Genomic DNA, 20,729 nt, shown 5'->3' on the forward strand with positions numbered 1-20,729 from the left:
CCCGGGCCTGCTGCCGCTGCTGGCAGGTGAGGGGCGCGGGCCGGGCGGGGCCGGCCGGGCGGGGACCGGGGCGCAGGCCGGGCCCGGTGACCTCAGAGCCCCTTCCTGCAGCGCTCGCCTGGTTCTCGAGGCCCGCTGCGGCAGAGGAGGAGGAGGAGGAGCGGCAGGGAGCGGGCGGGGCCGCCGCCGAGGGCGCGGTGGACGAGACCGAGGCCGAGATCATTCAGCTGCTGAAGCGAGCCAAGGTGAGGCGGCCTTTGTGAACGAGGCCTGTTGTTGGCTTTGTGGGTGCGCGGTGCGCGCTCCAACTCCCGCAAGCCGGATGGAGGCTCCGAGGGTAGAATTGCCCGGAATTCGATGGGTCATGGCTGGGAGTGGGGGGCGGGGTTGGCATCCGTCCAGGCTTGTCAGACCGCTGCAGTCTCCGGTGCAGATGGAGATGGCACCAGAGGCATCGCGCTTTTATCCAAGCAGAATTAGCGGAAATGTTTTTGTAGTTGTTTTTTTTTGTTTGTTTGTTTTTTGTTTGTTTTTTTTTTTTATCAGGGAGCCAGCCAGGCCGAAAGGACTGGCATAGAGAATTGTGCACGTATGTAGCGTCCTGAAAACGCACCTCCGTGTTCGGTGCGCACGGTTTGGTTCCGATCTTTCTCATGTCTTCCGTTTCTCCACATTCCTTCCTGTTTTCTCCTCAGGTTAGCTTCTCTCTACCATTGGGCTCCCTACCGCCTCGAGGCTCACGACGTCTGAATTTGTATTCGTGTACTGCAGTGTGCAACCGACATCCCGTCTCCACTCTGAAGGCTCACCTACCTCTCAGACTTAACGTGCCCGGAGCTAGACTCTTGATCTTAGTGGCCTCCCTTGCACAGTCCTTCACCGTCTTCTCTTTGCTCACACCTACCCCGTTTTTCATCCTGGAAACCTCGTCATTGTTAAAACTCACAGTACCTTACCACCGCCCCTTGGTACACTTACAGCCCAGCTACAAATCCCGTTGCCCCCAAATCTAAAATATTTCTGAAATCTGTCCCTTTTCTCTATCTCCTCTGGTATCACGCTGGCCTCATTGCCACATTCTGCCGTCCAGTAGTTTTGCCCGCCCTGTTGCCCGCGTCTCCCTTGCAGTCTACTCTCCATGCAGCAGTCAGAATACCTTGTTTAAAAAATGTAAATTGGGTCATAGTACCTTTTTTGAGTGACTTCCCACTGCATTCATGATAAAATCCAAGCTCCTTACCATGGCCTGCAAGACCTTGCATGACCTATGCCACCCTGCCTTCCCACCAATTTGGCAATAATCCCCTGGCTCATCCTTTTCCCTTCACATCTGTTTCCTTTCGTTTCTGGAATGGTTCTTGAAGACCATTCTCTTTAGCCCCTAGTGCCTTTGTTCATCCCCTGCTCTGTGGGTCATTTTCCCCCATAACTTTTCCCCATGATTCCTGGTTGACTCTTTCCTTCCTGCCTCAGTTTAACTGTCGCTTCCTTGGAAGGCTTCTCTGGCTCTCATTTAGAGGAGACAGCTTACTGTTCCTTCCCTTTACCTTTCTTCGTAGTTTTTATCATTAGTTGTAATTAAGCTTATTGGTTCCACAAGTGATTTCCAGCCTGTAGGAAGAGAAGAAAAAGATGTAGGGCAAGCAGCTTCCTTATAAAATATGATGACATTCCTTATAAAATTGCTCACATTCCTGCTGTCTGCATCTGTTGGCCAAATCTTTGTCGTGTGGCTGCACATAGCTGCAAGAGAAGCTGACTGCTCTGTCACCATCGTAGATATAAATCCTGGTGCGTAGCTGGAGTCCAATAAATATTTGGCGAATTGAATGACTAGCTTTCTCCTGTGTGTTGGGACGTATAGCCATATCCACTTCTGTCTGGTAGTGCGTACATCTGCCTTTTTTACCTTTCATTTTCTGTTATTTTCTTTGTTTTCTCTTTTCAGTTGAGCATCATGAAAGATGAGCCAGAAGAGGCTGAGCTAATTTTACATGACGCTCTTCGTCTTGCCTATCAGAGCGATAACAGGAAGGCCATCACTTACACTTATGATTTGGTAACTTTTCTAACCAGTCTGAGCCACTGATGACGAAGGGCGGATCCAAGAGAAGGGTGCTAGCTCTCCTGATTTACACTCCTGCCCTTCAGGATGTTGTAAAGCTCTTTGGTTTTTGTTTTTACTAAGTTTTCTTTCGGTTTCAAATGTTATTACCCTTGGGGTGTCACTTATACGAAGTCTAAATCCTAGACCAAAGATTCAATATTAGTATTTGTTTCTTCAGTGATGAATGGATCTAGATTTAGTTTGTCATCAACAAAGATTGGGCAGCTATTTGCACTCACACTATTGCTATACTTTGATGTTAGCAGATTAGTGACAAACCTTTCTCTTTGAACTGTTTTTTAATTTAGAGTGTGAAAGCAAAAGGGGGTTATTAGCTGAAAGGTTTTGAAATAAGTAGAACACAGTGCTCTAAACTGAAAACAATTTGTAATTTGCTTTCAGATGGCCAACTTGGCATTTATACGGGGTCAACTTGAAAATGTAAGTAAGTAAATCACTTTGTAGTATTTTGAATTTGTGAAGGACTAGCTTCAAGGGACCTCTGTTAGTAAGGGTGCAGGCGAAGCTGTTGTAACAAATAGGCCCCAAAATGGAGTGACTCAAACAAGAAGGTGTATTTCTTTTTAAAGCATTGTTCCATAGGTAGCTACACTAAAGAAGGGTGGGTACCTCTTCTCCATGAAGTGATCCAGAAGCCTGGGTTCTTATTTGTTTATTTATTTTGAAAGAGAGCATGCACATAAGCAGGGTAGGGACAGAGAGAATCTGCCCTGTCAGCGCCGAGCCTGGCACGGCACTTGAACGCATCAACAGTGAGACCATGACCTGAGCCAAAATCAAGAATCAGGTGCTCAACCAACTGAGCCACCCAGTTGCCCCTGGGTTCCTTCTAAGATGTGTTCTCATCTGCATAGGTGAGCTGGCTCACCTCCAGCTGCCAGGAAGAAAGAAGAGGGAAGCGGCAGGCAGCTTCCTTATAAAATAGAATTTAGAAACTGTTTCTATTCCTTCTACCTGCATCTCTTGGCCAAAACTTCATCATATGATTGCACCTAGGCACAAAGGAGGCTGACCTGTTAAAACAGAGAAGATTCTATAACTAAAAAAGTGGGGGAGTGAATAATTAGGGGACAGGTTGCAGTCTCTGCCACAGGAGGTTTGGACGAAAGGTTAATTTCTGTAGTTTGTTTCTGCTCATCACAGAATAGTTTTTAAGGAGCCCAGAGGATGTGGGGTCTTGGTATTCTTGTCTGTTTTCCCATCACAAGGATATTTTTCTCTGTGTGTGTGTGTGTGTGTGTGTGTGTGTGTGTGTGTGTGTGTTGTGTTTTACAAGGGGTGACGCATCAGACTAATACTTAGAATCCAGTGTCATATAGATAGTGGGGCCCAAGTAAAAGAAAAATCTTTTCCTTATGCTTTTAGGCGGAAAAACTTTTTAAAGCAACCATGAGTTACCTGCTTGGAGGGGGCATGCAACAGGTAAGAACATTGCCTGGGATTGGGCCCCAGCTGAAGCAGATTTCAAAATAGTTTTGCTTCCTGGAAACTCCACCCAGCCACCAACATGTGCTTTGGTGAAAAAAAAAAAGGTGGATTATTTTTTTTCCCCTTGGACCTGTATAGAAACTACCAGTCTTTCACTCATGCAAAAACATGGTTGCTGAGGAATTCAGTTGCCTAATTCCTCCAAAAGGATAAAAGCTATGGTTTTCAGGCCAAAGGCAGTCTAGACGTTGATCAGAAATAATCCATGAGGAAATTTAACTTGTGAATTTTCTTCATTTTTCTTTCTCCCAACAGGAAGACAATGCGATAATTGAAATCTCTCTAAAGTTGGCCAGTATCTATGCTGCTCAAAATAGGTAAGTATAGTCAGAATCTAGGTGTGGCAGCCACCAGGGAGTTGGGCTGTAGGCAGATAACTTTAACCCCAGAATGTTGTATAATTTTCATTTACCTTCCAGTCATTTGGGTCTCAAAAACACTGGGTGTTACACTCAAAGCGTTGCCTCCCTCATCTTTGAAATCTTTAGTCTTTTCCAAGTTTTGCCCTGCTGTCTCCAGTAGCCTCTTGAATGGGACATACAGCCCTCACGCCTCTGGCTGCACTGTGACAAAGCTAATCAAGCGTTCTGTTCCTGCCTGAACTGGGAAGGAAAGTTACCATTAGAACTTTGGTTTAGCTCTTTCTAGAAGAGGAGGGAGTAATGTAAAAGCTTTTGGGGATAATATACTTGGAAGAAACCATTTTTGGATGGAAGTATCAACAAACCAGGAAATTAGACATAGTTGAATGATAAGGGGGTTGGCATGGGAGTGTCTCAGTGGCTAGTCCAGGAGACAGTGTTTTTAAAGCATGTAAAGGTGATCAGGTAGCTGGGTTTTAAGAAGGGGAAAGATCTAGGAGTGGAGAAGTGACCTCTGGATAAGTAGGATAGGAAATCAATGCTCATTTAAAAGTACTATGTGAGTTCTAAGTCCTTATAAAGGAGAATCTTCATGCTTCACAGGAAAGGCTTTGGAAAATAATGTGGATGTGTGCCAGAGGTCTCAGGAACACTGATGAGTGAGGTCTGGTGCCTTTCATCCTGTCTAGGCGGAGTTCAAAGGAGAAATATCTAAGATGTAAGCAGAGAACTCCTCTAGAGAGTTAGATCTTGTAGAGTATATTTAAGGGAAGATCTAAGACTAGCTTTTCCTTGGGTTTTTAGCTGCTACAGTAGTTGGGTACCAGAAGTTTGGAATGACCTCACACCTAATGCTGTAATGAGTGCTTGCTTATTGAGGCCAGGGGCTCTGGCACAGGTCCCTGCTGCCCTGGTCACCAGCTCCTTCATTCTCAGCAGAACCTACATTTGGTTGGACACTAGATAGGCTAGAGCTTCTGAGGGCCTTTGACTTCAAGTCTTTGGAGGAGCTTTGAGGTTGGCCTGTGCTGGGGAACATTGCACCTGGGATCTGTCTCTTTTGGAGGAGTAACAAACAGGCCTGGATGTCGATGGGGTATGAACTTCTAGGATAAAAGAAGCCCAAAGCCAATCCCATTGGAGAGTAAGATGAACTCCTGCTCTCGTACAGGCACAAGTGTATTAGTAGCCCCTGGTAATTAGCCTGTGAGTTCCTCTATACCCTTCTCAAAAGTATTTTTTCATTTAGTTTGATTAAGAGAAGCATGAGGCAGAAGATACATAACTAGACTTGGGGCTTAGGAATGCTGATAATAGTAGGGGGATTGTTAATAGGCATTTTACTCTGACTAGAAACATCTAGTGGGCAGCCTCCCCCTGCTCCATGTCCTGGCTGGATAGGGTCCCTCCTGCCAAGGTTTGGGTCTGGAGAAACTTCTGTTCTGAGAACAGAATACAACGTGGGGTCATCTGTTATCCCCTGGCAAAGCACTAGAGGAGAAGGGGCAATCTTTGTAGTGGTGCTTCGCCATAGCAGAAGGGCAAAAACCGGGGGTGAGCTTCTGGAAGGAGAAGGAATTTCTGTTGTGTTTGTGCATCTCTTTATAGAAACCAGCAGTTGACAGTTGGTTGTCTTTAGGTCAGTCTGCCTGACGTTTGGGTGTCCTCTCCAATTGATTCAGGGTCCAGGATTAGAGAAGGCTTAATGCCTTCTACTGCCATAATTAGGAATTCCATTTACATAAAAGAAGCTTTCATTGAAGACGTACAGGTTGGAAAGCTAATAAAGTTAATAAACCTCTCCAGAAGTTGCATGAGATCAGTAGTTAGAACCCTTGGTGCAGGGGGCCTTAGCCTCTGTTCATAATAGTATTACTTTGAGCAGGTGTAAGACTCCATTTCCCAAATGGAGAAACTGAGTCACTTGAAACTATTAGTGGGAGATGATGCTTCCCATCTTACACTTACTAACAATATTCAAACCCAAGCTGGGAAAATGAGAATAAAAGAGGAGTTTGTGAAAAGGTGAACAGCCGATTGCTGATCTTTGCTTTACAGACAGGAATTTGCTCTTGCTGGCTATGAATTCTGCATTTCAACCCTAGAGGAAAAAATTGAAAGAGAAAAGGAATTAGCAGAAGACATTTTGTCAGGTAGGGAGACCTGACTGTTTTCTGGACATTGCCTTTTTTGCCACAGAGCTTCATTGTTATATTGTGATAAAGGGAAAGGTATCTGAATTGGGGGAGGGCAGGTTATCCATTTGGGGAATTAAGTGGCAATTTTTAAGATCTCAGCAGAGGGTTTGGGATAAGATGTCTTGTTTAAATAACTTGACCTTGTTTGTTTGTTTGTTTGTTTAACCCTTCAGTGGTTCATTTATTTGTTGACTTTTATTGTATATGACCTCTGGAAAATTGGGGAGCAGAAAGGAGAGGTCTTTTTCTTTTCTCTTGGTTCAGCTACCAGTCACAATGCTAATTAATTACCTTTTGGTACCAGATATGTACGAAGTCATAAAAGATGAAGAGAAAACTGAGGTCTTTGCAGTTCATCCTCATTACGAGGGAAGAGTGTAAAGAACGATTTTAGGAACAAAATGGGATGGTCAGGAAGCTCTAGCTCTCGACCATTTGGGTTTCTTAATATGGTTTGAAATATTGGGAATTATCAGATTCGACACTGATTTCATAATTCTTACTTCACACATACGATGCCAAGAGCTACAAGATGCTTTAGAGAAAGAGCAGTCAACTCTTGTCCCTAAAGCAATAAATAGGACTTGAAAGAGTTTTTATTCAGTTGTCTTCCAGTTTTCTCTTAAACATAAACCAGTTTTTCTGTTCCACCACTGCACCGAAGCCACCCTTATCGAGGTTGCCAGTTCTCAAGCCTTACCTTCCCTACGCTGCTTATTAGCAGCTCTGCCCTGGTGATCTTTGACTCCTACTGGACACGCTTTATTCGCTTGGCTTCTGGGACACCTTACCCATCACTCACCTTCCCCTTCGCCACCTCTAAAGTTAGCAGACCTTGGGGCTCACACCCTAGGAGATAACATATAGCCCCATACCTTTAAATATCAGTTATACATCTTCATCCCCAACTTACACATGGACTACAGACATGAACTGGGTAAGACTGTCTACCTGACATCTTGACCTGAATGTCTGCTGGTCAGTTCACACATAACATGTTTGAAATCGGTCTCCTGGTTTCTGCCACTCACAAACTTGCTTCTCTGCCAGTCAGCCCAGTCAGTAAATGGCACCACCATTCATTCACTTGCTTAGCCAAGAACCTAAGAATCACCTGTGATTCCTTCCTCATTCCTGATTGTATTTCATCAAGTTACCTTAGATCAGGCATCAAAATGTATCCATATCAGACCATGTCTCATCCTCTTGCCCTACTGCTTTGGTGCAGGATATTATTGTTTCTTGCCCAAACACCTGTAAATAGTCTCCTCAAGAGTTTTCCTGCTTCCTTGCCTTACACAGTCTGTTATTCATACCACAGGCAGAGTGATCTTTTAAACCTCAGTGCCTTTGCATCACCTTTAGAATAAATTTCAGAATCCCTGCATGGAGTTGTAAAGTCCTATATGATTTGACCCCTGCCTACTTCTACATCACCTACTGCTTCTCTCCCCCTTGCTCTTTCCACTTTGACCACACTGGTCCTGCTGTTCTGTACAAGCTCATTGCCATCTCAAGGCCTTTTCACTTACTCCCTCCACCTAGCCTGTTCTCCCATATCTTTGCGTGGCCATTCAGTTTTCTGCTCAGGTATCACTTCCTCAGGAGGCCTACCCTAACTAAAACAATCATCTCTTCCCACCTATCCTTTACTTTTCTTCCTCACACTTGAAGGTAGGAGTGTGTGTGTGTGTCCGTTGTGTGCTCATGTTTGTATGGCCACTAAAAGTATATTTTTGTTCCAAGTGTTTTTAGTGTTTGTCTTCCCTAGCAAAGAAGGATAGAGATTTCAGCTGTTTTGTTCACTGCTAAATCCTTGGTACTAGAGCAGTGCCTGACATGTAATACAGGCTCAGCACTTGTTGAATGTAGGAACAGAAGACCAGATAGGCCCCAAGTAAAGTTTCAGTGTGGTGTAGAGGCTTTGAGGGAATTCACAAAAGATGTAAAGATGCGTCTAGCTATCAAATGATTCACTTTTGAACTATCTACACTCTTGCTGTCTTTCATTTGTAGAATTGACTATGGACAGTTCCTTAAAAGTTTCTGACTTCCAGAAATAATACCAGTGCATGTAAGACAATTTAGGAAAGCATTAGGAAGGAGGTGACAAAGATCATCTGTAATACTACAAAGAAGGAACTACTGTTTATTTTCTGATGTATGTCTTTCCAGACTTGTTTTCCCCCCTGTGCTGTTTACATCTTAAGAAATAAGGGATCATACTGTATATGCTTTTTTTTTTTTTTTAACTTAGTAGTATATTGTGAAAACACTTTTTTCTAGGCACAGGAACTCTTGTTGGAAAGAGCAAACTAATTTCTGTTATAAACATGGTTTTTACATTTTACTAGTTACGCAATAAAGAAAATGTTACATTATTCTTAATCCTATTTTTTCTAAAGAAATATCACTCAATTATTTATTTATTTTTAAAATATATATAGAGAGAGGTGGGGAGGGGCAGAGAGAGAGGGAGACCTAGAATCCCAAGCAGGCTCTGGGTTGCCTCTACAGAGCCGGATGTGGGGCCTAACTCATGAACTGTGAGATGATGACCTGAGCTGAAATCAAGAGTCGGAAGCTTAACCGACTGAGCCACCCAGGCACCCCTGTTATCACTCAGTTTTAAACAAAGTACATCCGTTGTCAAATTTATGTGCTTTTTATTTACCTTATAACTATCCCAAAAGCGTATTACTTAAGTTCATGTATAAACTTGGTCTAGGGTACTTATTTTGTTTCTCATATTATAAATATGTACGTAATTACGGAGGAAGTACTCATACAAAATTACGTGAAAACAGTAGATTACTAAACAGTGTAGGAGGAGCCCACTTTTCTAGAATATGTAGATTAAATGTAGGTATAGAGCAGGACTGAATGATACCAAAATGTAGACAGTGATTACTTCTGGTTGGTAGATTTATAGGGCATTTATGTCTTATGTGTGTTTTTCTGGATATTCTATAATTTTTTGGAACAATTTTTTAAATTACTCTTATCTATATAGTATCAAAAGTCAAAGGATGTTATAAGACTTAATTTAAAAACATTTCCTTGCCACACATCTTCCTAGGGTAATTTTCAGCTCTTAACCAATTTCTTCCGGTATTTTCCTTCATATTTCTAAAATAACATATAAAACTATTTTTGTAATTAGTATTTTTAGACTGTTAGCTTACAGAAAAGGGAACATTTAGTGTAACTTTTGGTCGTGTCTATAATATTACGAATATATGAGTAGCGTTAGCTATTGAGCCAAGTAACGTGATCATGTAGTTGCATTTTCTTTTGTGTGAACAACTCTTTGTTTCCTCTGAAGTCAGTAGTTAACTGGATTTTTTCTGTTGCTTGTTTTTTATGTGTTTGACAAGTTCTTCTGTTAACCGTAGTATTTGCTCTGAATTCCTAAGGTTTTCTGGGGCTCTGGTACCTACTGGCTTACTTCTCACTGGCCTAGCTGTTTGTAGCATTCAGTCCTGACCTTTCTGTCATGTGCTCAGTCACTTCCCACTTTTTTCTCTGCTTGTCACCGCCCACAATTTTTGATCTTTGTCATCTCTACTTTGCTTTTCCTTGTAACTTTCTATCTTTTTCATCCTTTTACATTGATTTTAGTGATGTTTTGGGAGGGAGGAGAGATAAATGAATGCATGTGTTCTGTCCAGAACGGTATGTCCTCATGAAAGTGAGGTCTTCTGTTATGAAATAAGACCGATTCCGAGCACTGAAATTCCGGGTCAGAGGAGCACATTTTAAACTTGTTGGCGCATATTACAAAATTGCCCTCAAAAGGACTGTATTAATTTACATTTTCAGGATCTGCTCATTTATTTGCTTTGTGACTTTGGTCAAATTAATTAATCCCTGTGTGCTTTTGATCCTCAGGATGGGGGTGAGAGCAGTACTCTTTCGTAGGGACCAGTAGGAAGACTGAATGAGTTAATATCCATAGAGCTCTTAGAACAATGTACACAGAGAGCAGCTACTCAAGTGTTAGCCATTGTTAGTTTTTATTATCGTGATAAGGCATTGTGCCACTTCTCCACAAAGCTCACTGATTTTTATAACCTTTGCCAGATTGGCGATATGGCAGTGATGCATTAACTACCATTTCTTTGATAAGCAATGGGGTTGATCTTTTATTGGTGCTGTTTTGTAAAAATATTAACTCTATCCTGTCAGGTTTTTTCTTCTCCCTTACTTGTGTCTATAGAGCTCAGAGCTTTGGGTTTTTTTGTTTAATTAAAAAAATGCATGAGGGGCACCTGGGTAGCTCAGTCAGCTAAGTGTCCAACTCTTGATTTCTGCTCAGGTCATGATCTCATGGTTCGTGAATTTGAGCCCCACATTGGGCTCTGCGCTGGCAATGCGGAGCCTGCTTGGGATCCTCTCTCCCTCTCTCTCTGCCCCTCCCTTGCTCTCACCCTCTCTCGCTCTCAAAATATATAAACATAAAAAAAAACTTAAAAAAAAAATTTTTTTTTTCAACGTTTATTTATTTTTGGGACAGAGAGAGACAGAGCATGAACAGGGGAGGGGCAGAGAGAGAGAGGGAGACACAGAATCGGAAACAGGCTCCAGGCTCTGAGCCGTCAGCCCAGAGCCCAACGCGGGGCTCGAACTCACGGACCGCGAGATCGTGACCTGGCTGAAGTCGGACGCTTAACCGACTGCGCCACCCAGGCGCCCCAAAAAAACTTTTTTTAAAGAAATGTGAAACTAAAATCTATATAGTTTAAGGAATAATGAATGAGAAGAACAGGCAATGACCCACCTTTGCAGCCTGTGTGTGTTTGGCCCCAGCCCCATTCTCCTTCCCACCCCAGAGATACTATTCTGCTGAATCTTGTTTTGTTTTTGAGGGCTTCTTTTTAAAATTTATATAAATGAATCACACAGTATGACTTGCACTTGCCTGTGATCTTTTTGGAATTACATCTGAATTTGTTTACGTGTATGTTTTTTGCTTTTATTAATTTAATTTAATTTTTTAAATGTTTGTTTATTTTGAGAGAGAGATCCAGGACCCCGAGCAGGCTCTGTGCCGTCAGCGCAGACCCTGATGCAGGGCTCGAACTCAAACCAAGAGATCATGACCTGAGCCAAAATCAAGAGTCAAATGCATAACCGACTGAGCCATCCAGGCGCCCCTGCTTTCTTGAATTTTGAATACATGTTGAGTAGCTATTCTAGGCCAGATATTGTAGGATTCAATAGAGGCAAGTGAGGCAGAAGTCCCTGCTTTTCTGGAGCTTAATGCTTAGGTATTTTTCAGCTTTGAAATCAGATATTCACTCATTTTTTAAAATTTATTTTTTCTTTATTTCTAAACAGGGTTAACATGTAACTTCTTAACATATTGGTGGTTAATTTGGGTGTGAAGTTGATCACTACTTTCCTAAAGATGATAATCTATTGTCGTTACATACTTAACTATAAATTAGCATATGCTTGCGTTTCTTTTGGGGGTTTCCATTTGATTCATTCATCTGATGACTTTTATAACAGTATATGTTGCTTGAGTTATGTGGTAGCATACGTTTGAGTTACACAGTGAAACAGGTTTCACGCATGCTTCTTTGGTAAGATTTCCTCCCATTTTATTCTCAGTTTTTACATGCATTTTAGATCATTTTGTCAAATCCCCAAAATGCTTTGAGACTGAATTATTAGATTTGCATTATATTTTTCAGTGAGTTTGAGGAGATTGCCTTCTGAATAAGTTAGCATTTCACTGCAAATAGCACAGAATTTCAGTTACGCATTAAGGGCACTTACTCTCATGTAACTGGTAGTTCATCGAAAAGGGGCAGGCTGTTGAGTTACTTGACACACAGCTCATGGAAATCCTGAGGAAGGAGATTCTTTCCATCCCTCCTCACTCATTCTCAGTGTGTTTTGACTTTCTCTTCACGTTCCCACTGTGATTGAAAAGGGACTGTATTAGGTCCCAGGAACCTTATCCAGAAATGGCAACGTGCAGAAGAAAAGAAAACTTATTTGGTGTTCTTTTAGAATCAAGGTAATCTTTGCTAGAAGTTCCCAATTAGATTTACCCTTATTGCTCATTGGCTGGATTGGGTTACACGGCATTTCGAACCCAGTCCTTGACAGGAAATGTGGGATTACCATGATTCTCTAAAACTGACCAGGATCCATTCCTGTCAGAGGATGGATTCCGCTCCACCTGAATCGTGTGAGAAAAGAATGGATGCTGGAACAAACAGGAGCTGTGCTATTGAGGGGAGTCACTCACTACACTGTCTCTGCAATACAGGGGCATGTCAGAGGTATCGCGGGTTCGGTTCCAGACCACCGCCCTAAAGTGAATAGCACAATACAGCAGATCAAATGAGTTTTTGTTTCCTAGTGCATATAAAACTTACGTTTACAGTGTGCAATAGCATTATGTTTAAAAAATATACGTATCCGCCCAAAATGTATATACCCTAATTGAAAAACACTCTGTTGTTAAAACTTAACCATCATCTGAACTTTCAGGGAGTCGTCATCTTTCTGCTAGTGGAGGGTCTTTCTTCAGTGTGGATGGCTGCTGACTGATCAGGGTGGTGGTTGCTGAAGGTTGGGGTGGCTGTGGCAATTTTTTTTTTTTTTTAATTTTTTAAAATTTATTTTTGAGAGAGAAACAGTGTGAGCAGGGAAGGGGCAGAGAGAGAGAGAGGGACACACAGAATCAGAAGCAGGCTCCAGGCTCTTGAGCTGTCAGCACAGAGCCCAACACAGGGCTTGAACCCACGGACTGGGAAATCATGATCTGAGCCTGAGCTGAAGTTAGATGCTTAACCGACTGAGCCACCCACATGCCCGTGGCAATTTCTTGAAAGCAGACAACAATGAAGTGTGCCACATTGATTGATTGATTCTTTAATGAATGATTTCTCTGTAGCATATGATGCTGTTTGATAGCATTTGACCCTCAGTAGAACTTCTTTCGAAATTGGAGTCAATCCTCTCAAACCCTGCTGCTGCTTTATCAACCGAGTTCATGTAATATTCTAAACCCTTTTTGTCATTTCAACAATCTTCACGACATCTTCACCAGAAGTAGATCTTATCTCAGGAAACCACTTCCTTTGCTCATCCATAAGAAGAAACTCCTCATCCGTTCAGGATTCATCCCGAGATTGCAGCCATTCAGTCATGTGTTCAAGCTCCACTTCTGACTCTAGCTGTCCTGCTGTTTCCACCCTGTCTGCCTCCACTGGAGTCTTGAACCCCTCAAAGTCATCTATAGAGTTGGAATCAGCTTCTTCCAAACTCCTGTTAATATTGATTATTGGACCTCTTCCCATGAATCACAAATGTTCTTGATGCCACCTAGAATGGTGAATCCTTTCTGAAAGGTTTTCAATTTACTTTGCCCAATTTGAAAGTCAAAATTACTCCTTGATCCATGGTCTGCAGAATGGAGGTTGTGTTGGCAGGCATGAAAACAACATTAATCTCCCTGTACGTCTCCATCAGAGCTCTTGGGTGACCAGGTGCACTGTCAGTGAGCAGAATACTTTGAAAAGAAACTTTTCTTTTTCTGAGCAGTAGGTCTCAACAGTGAGCTTAAAATATCCAGTAAATCATGTTGTAAACAGATGTGCTTTTATCCAGGCTTTGTTGTTCCATTGTTAGGGCACATGCAGAGTAGATTTAGCATAATTCTTAAGGGCCCTAGGAGTTTGGGAGTGGCAAATGAGCATTGGCTTCGACATAAAATCACCAGCTGCATTAGCCCCTAGCAGGTGAGTCAACTGTCCTTTGAAGCTTTGAAGCCAAACATTGGCTTCTCCTCATTAGCTATGAAAGTCCTAGGTGGCATCTTCTTCCATTAGAAAGCTGTTTAATTTACACTGAAAACCTGTTATTTGGTATAGTGTATTAGTTATCTTTTTTATTTATTTATTTATTTATTTATTTATTTTGAGAGAGAGCGTGTGCAAGTGCATGAGCAGGGGACGGGCAGAGAGAAGGAGAGAGAATCTCAGCAGGGATTCTGAGCACGGAGCCCAACTTGGGGCTTGATCTCATGACTGAGAGATCACCACCTGAGCTGATACGATGCTTGACCGGCTGAGCCATCCAGGCACCCCATGTATTAATTATCTTAAGATCTAGAATCTTCTGGATAACTTTCTGCAGCTTCTACATCAGCACTTGCTGCTTCACCTTGCACATTTATGTTATGGAGAGGCTTCTTTGCTTAAACCTCCCGAACCAACCCCTGCTAGTGTCAGACTTTCCTTCCGCACTTCCCCACCTCTCAGCCTTCACAGAACTGAAGAGCATTAGGGCCTTGCTCTGGATTAGGCTTTGGCTTCAGGGAACGTTGGGGCTGGTTTGACCTTCTGTCCAGGCCACTAAGCCTTTCTCCACATCAGCAATAAGGCTGTTTCACTTTCTTGCCATTCGTGTGTTCCCCGGACTAGCACTTTTCCTTTCTCCTTTCCTTCAGGAACTTTTCCTTTGCATTTACAACACCGCTGTTTGGCCCAAGAGGCCATGCTTTCAGCCTGTCTCAGCTTCTGAGATGCTGAATCTTTTACAGGTTTTGATTTTAAATGAGGGACATGTGACTCTTCCTTTCATTTGAACACTTAGGGGCCATTGTAGGGTTATTAACTGGCCTGATTTCAATATTGTTGTGTCCCAGGGAATAGGGAGGCCCCAGGAGAGGCAGAGAGATGGGGGAACAGCCAGTAGGTGGTCAGTCAGAAACTAAACTCACCATCTGGTATGCACCGTCTTGGATGGATGCAGTTTGTGTGCCCCCCCAAATAATTACATACAAGGGTGACATCAAAGATCACTGATCAGCAATCACCATGACAAATACAATAATAGTGAAAAAGTTTGAAATATTGTGAGAATTACCAAAATGTGACACAGCAACACGAAACTGTTGGAATAATGGCACCGATACATTTGGTCCATGCAGGGTTGCCACAAACCTTCAATTTGTAAAAAACGCACCATCTGCAAAGTGCAGTCAAGTGAAGTGTGATACAGTGAGGCATGCCTGTATGGAGTCTTTCCATTTAGGACCCTGGCATGACTCTTACAGGTTTTTTCATGTAGATGTGACAGGTATTTTGTTTCATTTGTTTTCCAGTGGACACTTTACTACACCATTTGCTTTTCAGTTGATACTATTTCTGGATGTATAATTTTACATTTAAGAAATCATGGTGTTTCCTTTTAGATCTACTTCTGTGTTTCTCCCCATCCTTCTTAATCTTTTTTTTTTTAAGTTTATTTATTTTTGAGTGAGAGACCGAGAGAGCACAAGTGAGGGAGGGGCAGAGACAAGGAGAGATGGAATCTGAAGCAGGCTCCGTGCCATCAGCGTAGAGCCCAATGTGGGGCTTGAACCCACGAACTGTGAGATCACGACCTTAGCTGAAACCAAGAGTCGGACCCTCAACCCGCTGCACCACCCAGGCACCTCCTCCCCACCATTCTTAAATTTAGTTCATTGATTATGACCGCAGAACAACATTAAATAATAGTGGTGTTGGACAACTTTGTTTTATATTTAATTTGGTGCCAAATTATAAATAGATTTATTTATATATATCTAGAGCAAACCAGACTTGCTACTAATTGGTTGTTAAGTGTACTTTCAGGATAATATTTAATGCTGATATTTTATTTAGAACTTTACATATATTTTCTTATGTGAAATCCATAGTATATTTCTTGTGCTTGTCATCACAGGATTTTATTAATGTGGTAAAATGAGTTGGTATGCTTTCTCTATTTGCCATTCTGGAATAGGTATGGGATATCACATGGGAGTGATCTATTCCTGGTAGGATCCGGGAAACCATATGGGCCAGATCTACTTTAGAGGGGTTTCTCTGGCGTCTTGTTGTTCTTTCTTTGATTACTCATACATTTAAATTTCTTCCGTTTTCTTGATTTGATTTCAGTGTCTAGGTCAGTGGCAATAACATGATGTTAATAAATATCTTGAGGGGCTCCTGGGTGGCTCAGTTGGTTGAGCTTCCGACTTTCGCTCAGATCATGATTTCACGGTTTGTGAGTTCAAGCCCTATGTTGGACTCTGTGCTGACAGCTCGTAGCCTGGAGCCTACTTCTAGTTCTGTGTCTCCCTCTCTCTCTGCCCCTTCCCTACTTGCAGTCTGTCTCTCTCTCTCAAAAACAACTAAGCATTAAAAAATTTTTAAAAAACATCTTGAATGGGGATTCCTGGCTGGCTCAGTTGGCAGAGCATGTGACTCTTGATCTCAGGGTGGAGAGTTAAGCCCCACGTTCGGTGTGGAACTTTTTTAAAATAAATAAATAATTCACTTCAGTATCTTGAATGCATGGGTGAAAGAAGTTTGGAGGCCTATATTTTCCTAGAAGGAACTTTATGGAATTATATTAAAAAAATTTTTTTTAATGTTTATTTTTGAGAGACAGACACACACACACACACACACACACACACACACACACACACAGAGTGCAAGTGGGGGAGGGTCAGAGAGGGAGGGAGACACAGAATCCTAAGCAGAGCCTGATGCGGGGCTTGAATTCAGAAACTGAGATCATGACCTGAGCCGAAGTCGGCCACCTAACTGACTGAGCCACCCAGGCACCCTTATGGAGTTATATTTTTAAAGCACAAATGACAGTATTCTGTTATGAGATCATATTCCTTTCCTAATTCTTTTTTTTTTTTTTAAACGTTTATTTACTTTTGAGACAGAGACAGAGCATGAACGGGGGAGGGTCAGAGAGAGAGGGAGACACAGAATCCGAAACTGGCTCCAGGCTCTGAACTGTCAGCACAGAGCCCGATGGGGAGGCTCGAACTCACGGACCACGGGATCATGATCTGAGCCGAAGTCGGACCCTTAACCGACTGAGCCACCCAGGCGCCCCTTCCTTCCCTAATTCTTAATTTCATGGATTTATTTTCTGTCTTCAAGAGGTTTTACACTGTTCCTTTCTCTTCCTCTCCTCAACCTGAATGTTTCATTCATTTTCATAGTTTAGATAAAACACTTTGGGAAAGTGGAAGTCATTTTGGTCGTGTATTTGTTGTCATGAATGTTCAAAGTCTGGAGCCTGAGTTTGAATTCTGGCTCTCCTGCTTCTTCACAGTGTACCTGCAGACAGGTTATGTGACTTCTCTCCTCTGGGATCCTCATCAGTAAAACAGGAATAGCAGTAGAACCTATGTCTACCGTGTAGAGTTGTTAGGGGAATTAGGGTGGCTAGCACTCATTAAGTACTTACTGTGGAAGAGTTTGCTGGACTGTGATGTACTTATTAAATAGTTTGGCTCCTCCGTATTGTGTTTACCACTCCCAATTTATGTAGGACCTTCCTGACTGTTGGTTTCTCCTTGGTTTATCTCTCCTGCTTGGGTTGGGTTTATTTTGTTCCTTTTCTAGTTTCTTAGGTGAAAGATTAGGTTGTTGATTTAAAGCTTTCTTTTCTAATTAATACAGTATAGGTGTTTACAACTATAAATTTTCCTCTACTGCTTTAGCTGCGTCCCATAAATTTTGGTGTGTTGTGTTTTCATTTTCCTTTATCTCAAGGTATTTTCTAATTTTTGTGATTTCTTCTTTGATCCGTTGGGTATTTTGGAGCGTGTGGATTAATTTTCATACATTTATTTCCGCGATTTCCCTCTGTTGTTGATTAAGTTGATCCCATTGTGGTCAGAGAACATGCTTTGTATGATTTCAGTCCTTTTAATTTATTGAAACTAGTTTTAATGGCCCACTTTATGGTTGTCCTGGAGACTGTTGTATGTACATTTGAGAAGAATGCGCATTCCTTTATTGTAGGGTAGAATGTTCTGTGCATGTTGGGTAGATCTAGTTGGCGTATAGTATTGTTCAAGTCCTGTATCCTTGTTGATTTGGCTTTCTGGTTTTTTTCTTCATACGTGTTTTTATTCCTGTTTAAGCAGTTCTAGGTATGTATCTTCATTGTGAGTGATCCCTTCATCTGAAAAATGATTCTTTTTTTTTTTTTGTCCTACCTAAGATATTGTCATAAATTTTACTTCTACGTTTTGGCTATATCTTACTCTTAAACTTTCTCTAAGTCGTTTTGTTTTTAGTGTGTCTTTTGTAGAAGACTGTGTTTGGATTTTTTTAAGCCTAATCTGAATGTCATTGTCTTATGATACAGAATCTCAAAGCGTATATAAAATTAGTATTGAGAGTGATACTTGTTTAATTTTTGCATTTTAAAAAATGCTTTCCGTTTTGTTACTTCTTTTGGTCTCAGGTCCCTCTTAGAGGGGTCTTTTCCTCACTCAGCTTCCACTCACGGTTTGGAAGGAAGGCATACGTAGAGTTTTCAGGTTCAGGGTTTTCATAGGAATCAGTTCTATTAGGGGTAACCTAAAAATTTTATAAGACCTATTTGGCTCAGGAAGAAAATCGTTTTCAGTTTCTCCTATAAGATGAGATGAGTATGGGGCGCCTGGGTGGCGCAGTCGGTTAAGCGTCCGACTTCAGCCAGGTCACGATCTCGCGGTCCGCGAGTTCGAGCCCCGCGTCGGGCTCTGGGCTGACGGCTCGGAGCCTGTGGCCTGTTTCCGATTCTGTGTCTCCCTCTCTCTCTCTGCCCCTCCCCCGTTCATGCTCTGTCTCTCTCTGTCCCAAAAATAAATAAACGTTGAAAAAAAAAAAAAAGATGAAATGAGTACAATTTAACATTCTTTTGTCTTTCCTTTTCCCCACTTGTTTTTTCTCGACAGTCTGGAATTTTGACTTACTGAGATTTATTGCAGATAATTCTGCAGCCAACTGCTTTGCCGGCTTTTGGAGATAGCCTGTTTTTTCCTGCCTGATTGCTTTGTAGGAGTTGGAAGTTTTATTAGCATAAGGTTAGGGGGCTTAGTCCCTTTCTGAACACTACCTAGTCTGTAATGAACCTTCATTTCTAAGATTCTACTCTCTTGAGCTGCTAGTACATCTTTGACTCCTGCTTTAATTCTGCTTGGTCTGGTCCTTTATTCAGGCATGTGATTTACCGATATACTAGCCTGTCTCTTCTCTATCCTTTATGTTTTCCCTCTACCTCAGTTTTCTTATCTGTATTTTGGGAATTTCTCCAGTGTATGTTCCATATTACTGTCTTACTATTCAGAAAAGTTCTGTGCCTGTCTTCTAAAAATTTTTTAAAGGTTTCAAGCAAAAATGAAGTGTAGCAACTTTAACAAATGCCTGTATACCTTCCCCTTAGCTTTGTCAAGTCTAAGTACTTTACCATGTGTGCTTCAGAATTCTTTTTTCTAATTTTAAACCCCGGTGGACTCTTACTGGTATAGGTACTATTCTGAATTCAGTTTTGATCTTTATCATTCTTAGGCCTGTTTATTACACTTGCACGTATCAGTGAACAGTATATAGTGGGGCTAGTGTGTTTTTAAACTTTATATGAATGGTATCATACTGAACACTTGTTTCTGCAGTTTTTCACACAACATTGAGATTTATCGATGTTGATACGACAGCATCAGTTTTCCTGTCACAAAGGCCTGTTTACTTGTCAAAGCCCATGTCTGCTGGGGTTGCATCTGTCTAGAAGGGGTGACTCCCTCTAATTGGCCCATTGTGGCAGAGGGTGAGGGGTAAGGAGTGATACAGGCTAGAGATAGCCCTGATTGGTTCATTCCCTGCACTGTGGTCTAGTATCCCACTGGAGGAACATACTGTGGTTCTCAGTAGGTGGTCATGAAGCTTCTTCATGTTTTACTATGGAAAATAATACCTCTTTGACCATTCTGGGACCTGTGTCTCTGTGCCTGCCTGTCAGATACTCCCTAGGGTTCGTACCTAAGAGTGGAATTAAATTGCTTACCAATGTGGTTTGATTTCCTGCCCTGAAAATTGTCTCTTTATATCCTTTGCTTATTTTTTTTGAAGGGTTGTCTTTTTCTTAATGATCATAAGAGTTCTTTATGTATTTGAGCAAAATACTCAAATTTATATTTTGTAGGCTACATATCTTTTTGTGTCCCTGTCTTTTCACTTGAGGATATTTCACACTCAGAGATTAAAATTTGAATGTAATAGACTCTTTTGAGATTTCCTTTATAATTTGTGTCTTTTGTGTCTTGCTTAATAAAATACTTCTTTTAAGGTCAGAAAGACAGTCTCTTCTGAATATTTGGCTCTTTTACATTTAGTCTTCATGTAGACTTTTTAATATGATGTGAAGTAGTGATGGAGTTTTTCCTTCCTTCATGGGTAGGCTTGTAGCTCAGAACTATTGATCACCCCTTTTTCACTGATCTGTGATGATGTCTCTATGTTGACATTTCATAGATTCCTGGAGCGCCAGTGTCATTGAATTCTGTAATTTTTAGTTTCATTATGTCTTTTCCATCTTTAGTTCAGTACCTTTATGTATTTAATTCTTTTTTTATTTGATCACTCAGGCAGTCATCCAAAAAATTATTTATTGAATACCTATTATGTGCCAGACACATTACTAGGCACTGAGAGGCAGCTATAAATAAAAGAAAGTTGCTGCCTCCTGGAGCTTGATTTCTAGTGG

At 41.7% G+C, this 20,729-nt stretch overlaps 1 protein-coding gene across 2 annotated transcripts in view; it reads left to right on the top strand.

The window, feature by feature from the left end:
• The window catches only part of TTC19 (tetratricopeptide repeat domain 19), a 41,912-nt gene that overhangs the window by 600 nt on the left and 20,583 nt on the right, over positions 1-20,729 (top strand). Inside the window, exons 2-8 of one of the 2 annotated variants that reach the window (XM_040453110.1) lie at positions 1-26; positions 112-245; positions 1,949-2,059; positions 2,510-2,548; positions 3,494-3,550; positions 3,872-3,933; positions 6,037-6,131. In XM_040453110.1, the coding sequence (XP_040309044.1) occupies positions 1-26; positions 112-245; positions 1,949-2,059; positions 2,510-2,548; positions 3,494-3,550; positions 3,872-3,933; positions 6,037-6,131 (524 nt within the window). The remainder of the gene's footprint in view (positions 27-111; positions 246-1,948; positions 2,060-2,509; positions 2,549-3,493; positions 3,551-3,871; positions 3,934-6,036; positions 6,132-20,729) is intronic. The other variant, XM_040453108.1, reaches the window with a different exon arrangement.

This window comes from Herpailurus yagouaroundi, unplaced genomic scaffold (assembly GCF_014898765.1).
Source record: "Herpailurus yagouaroundi ecotype Mexico unplaced genomic scaffold, PumYag 208, whole genome shotgun sequence".
Lineage (NCBI taxonomy): Eukaryota > Metazoa > Chordata > Mammalia > Carnivora > Felidae > Herpailurus > Herpailurus yagouaroundi.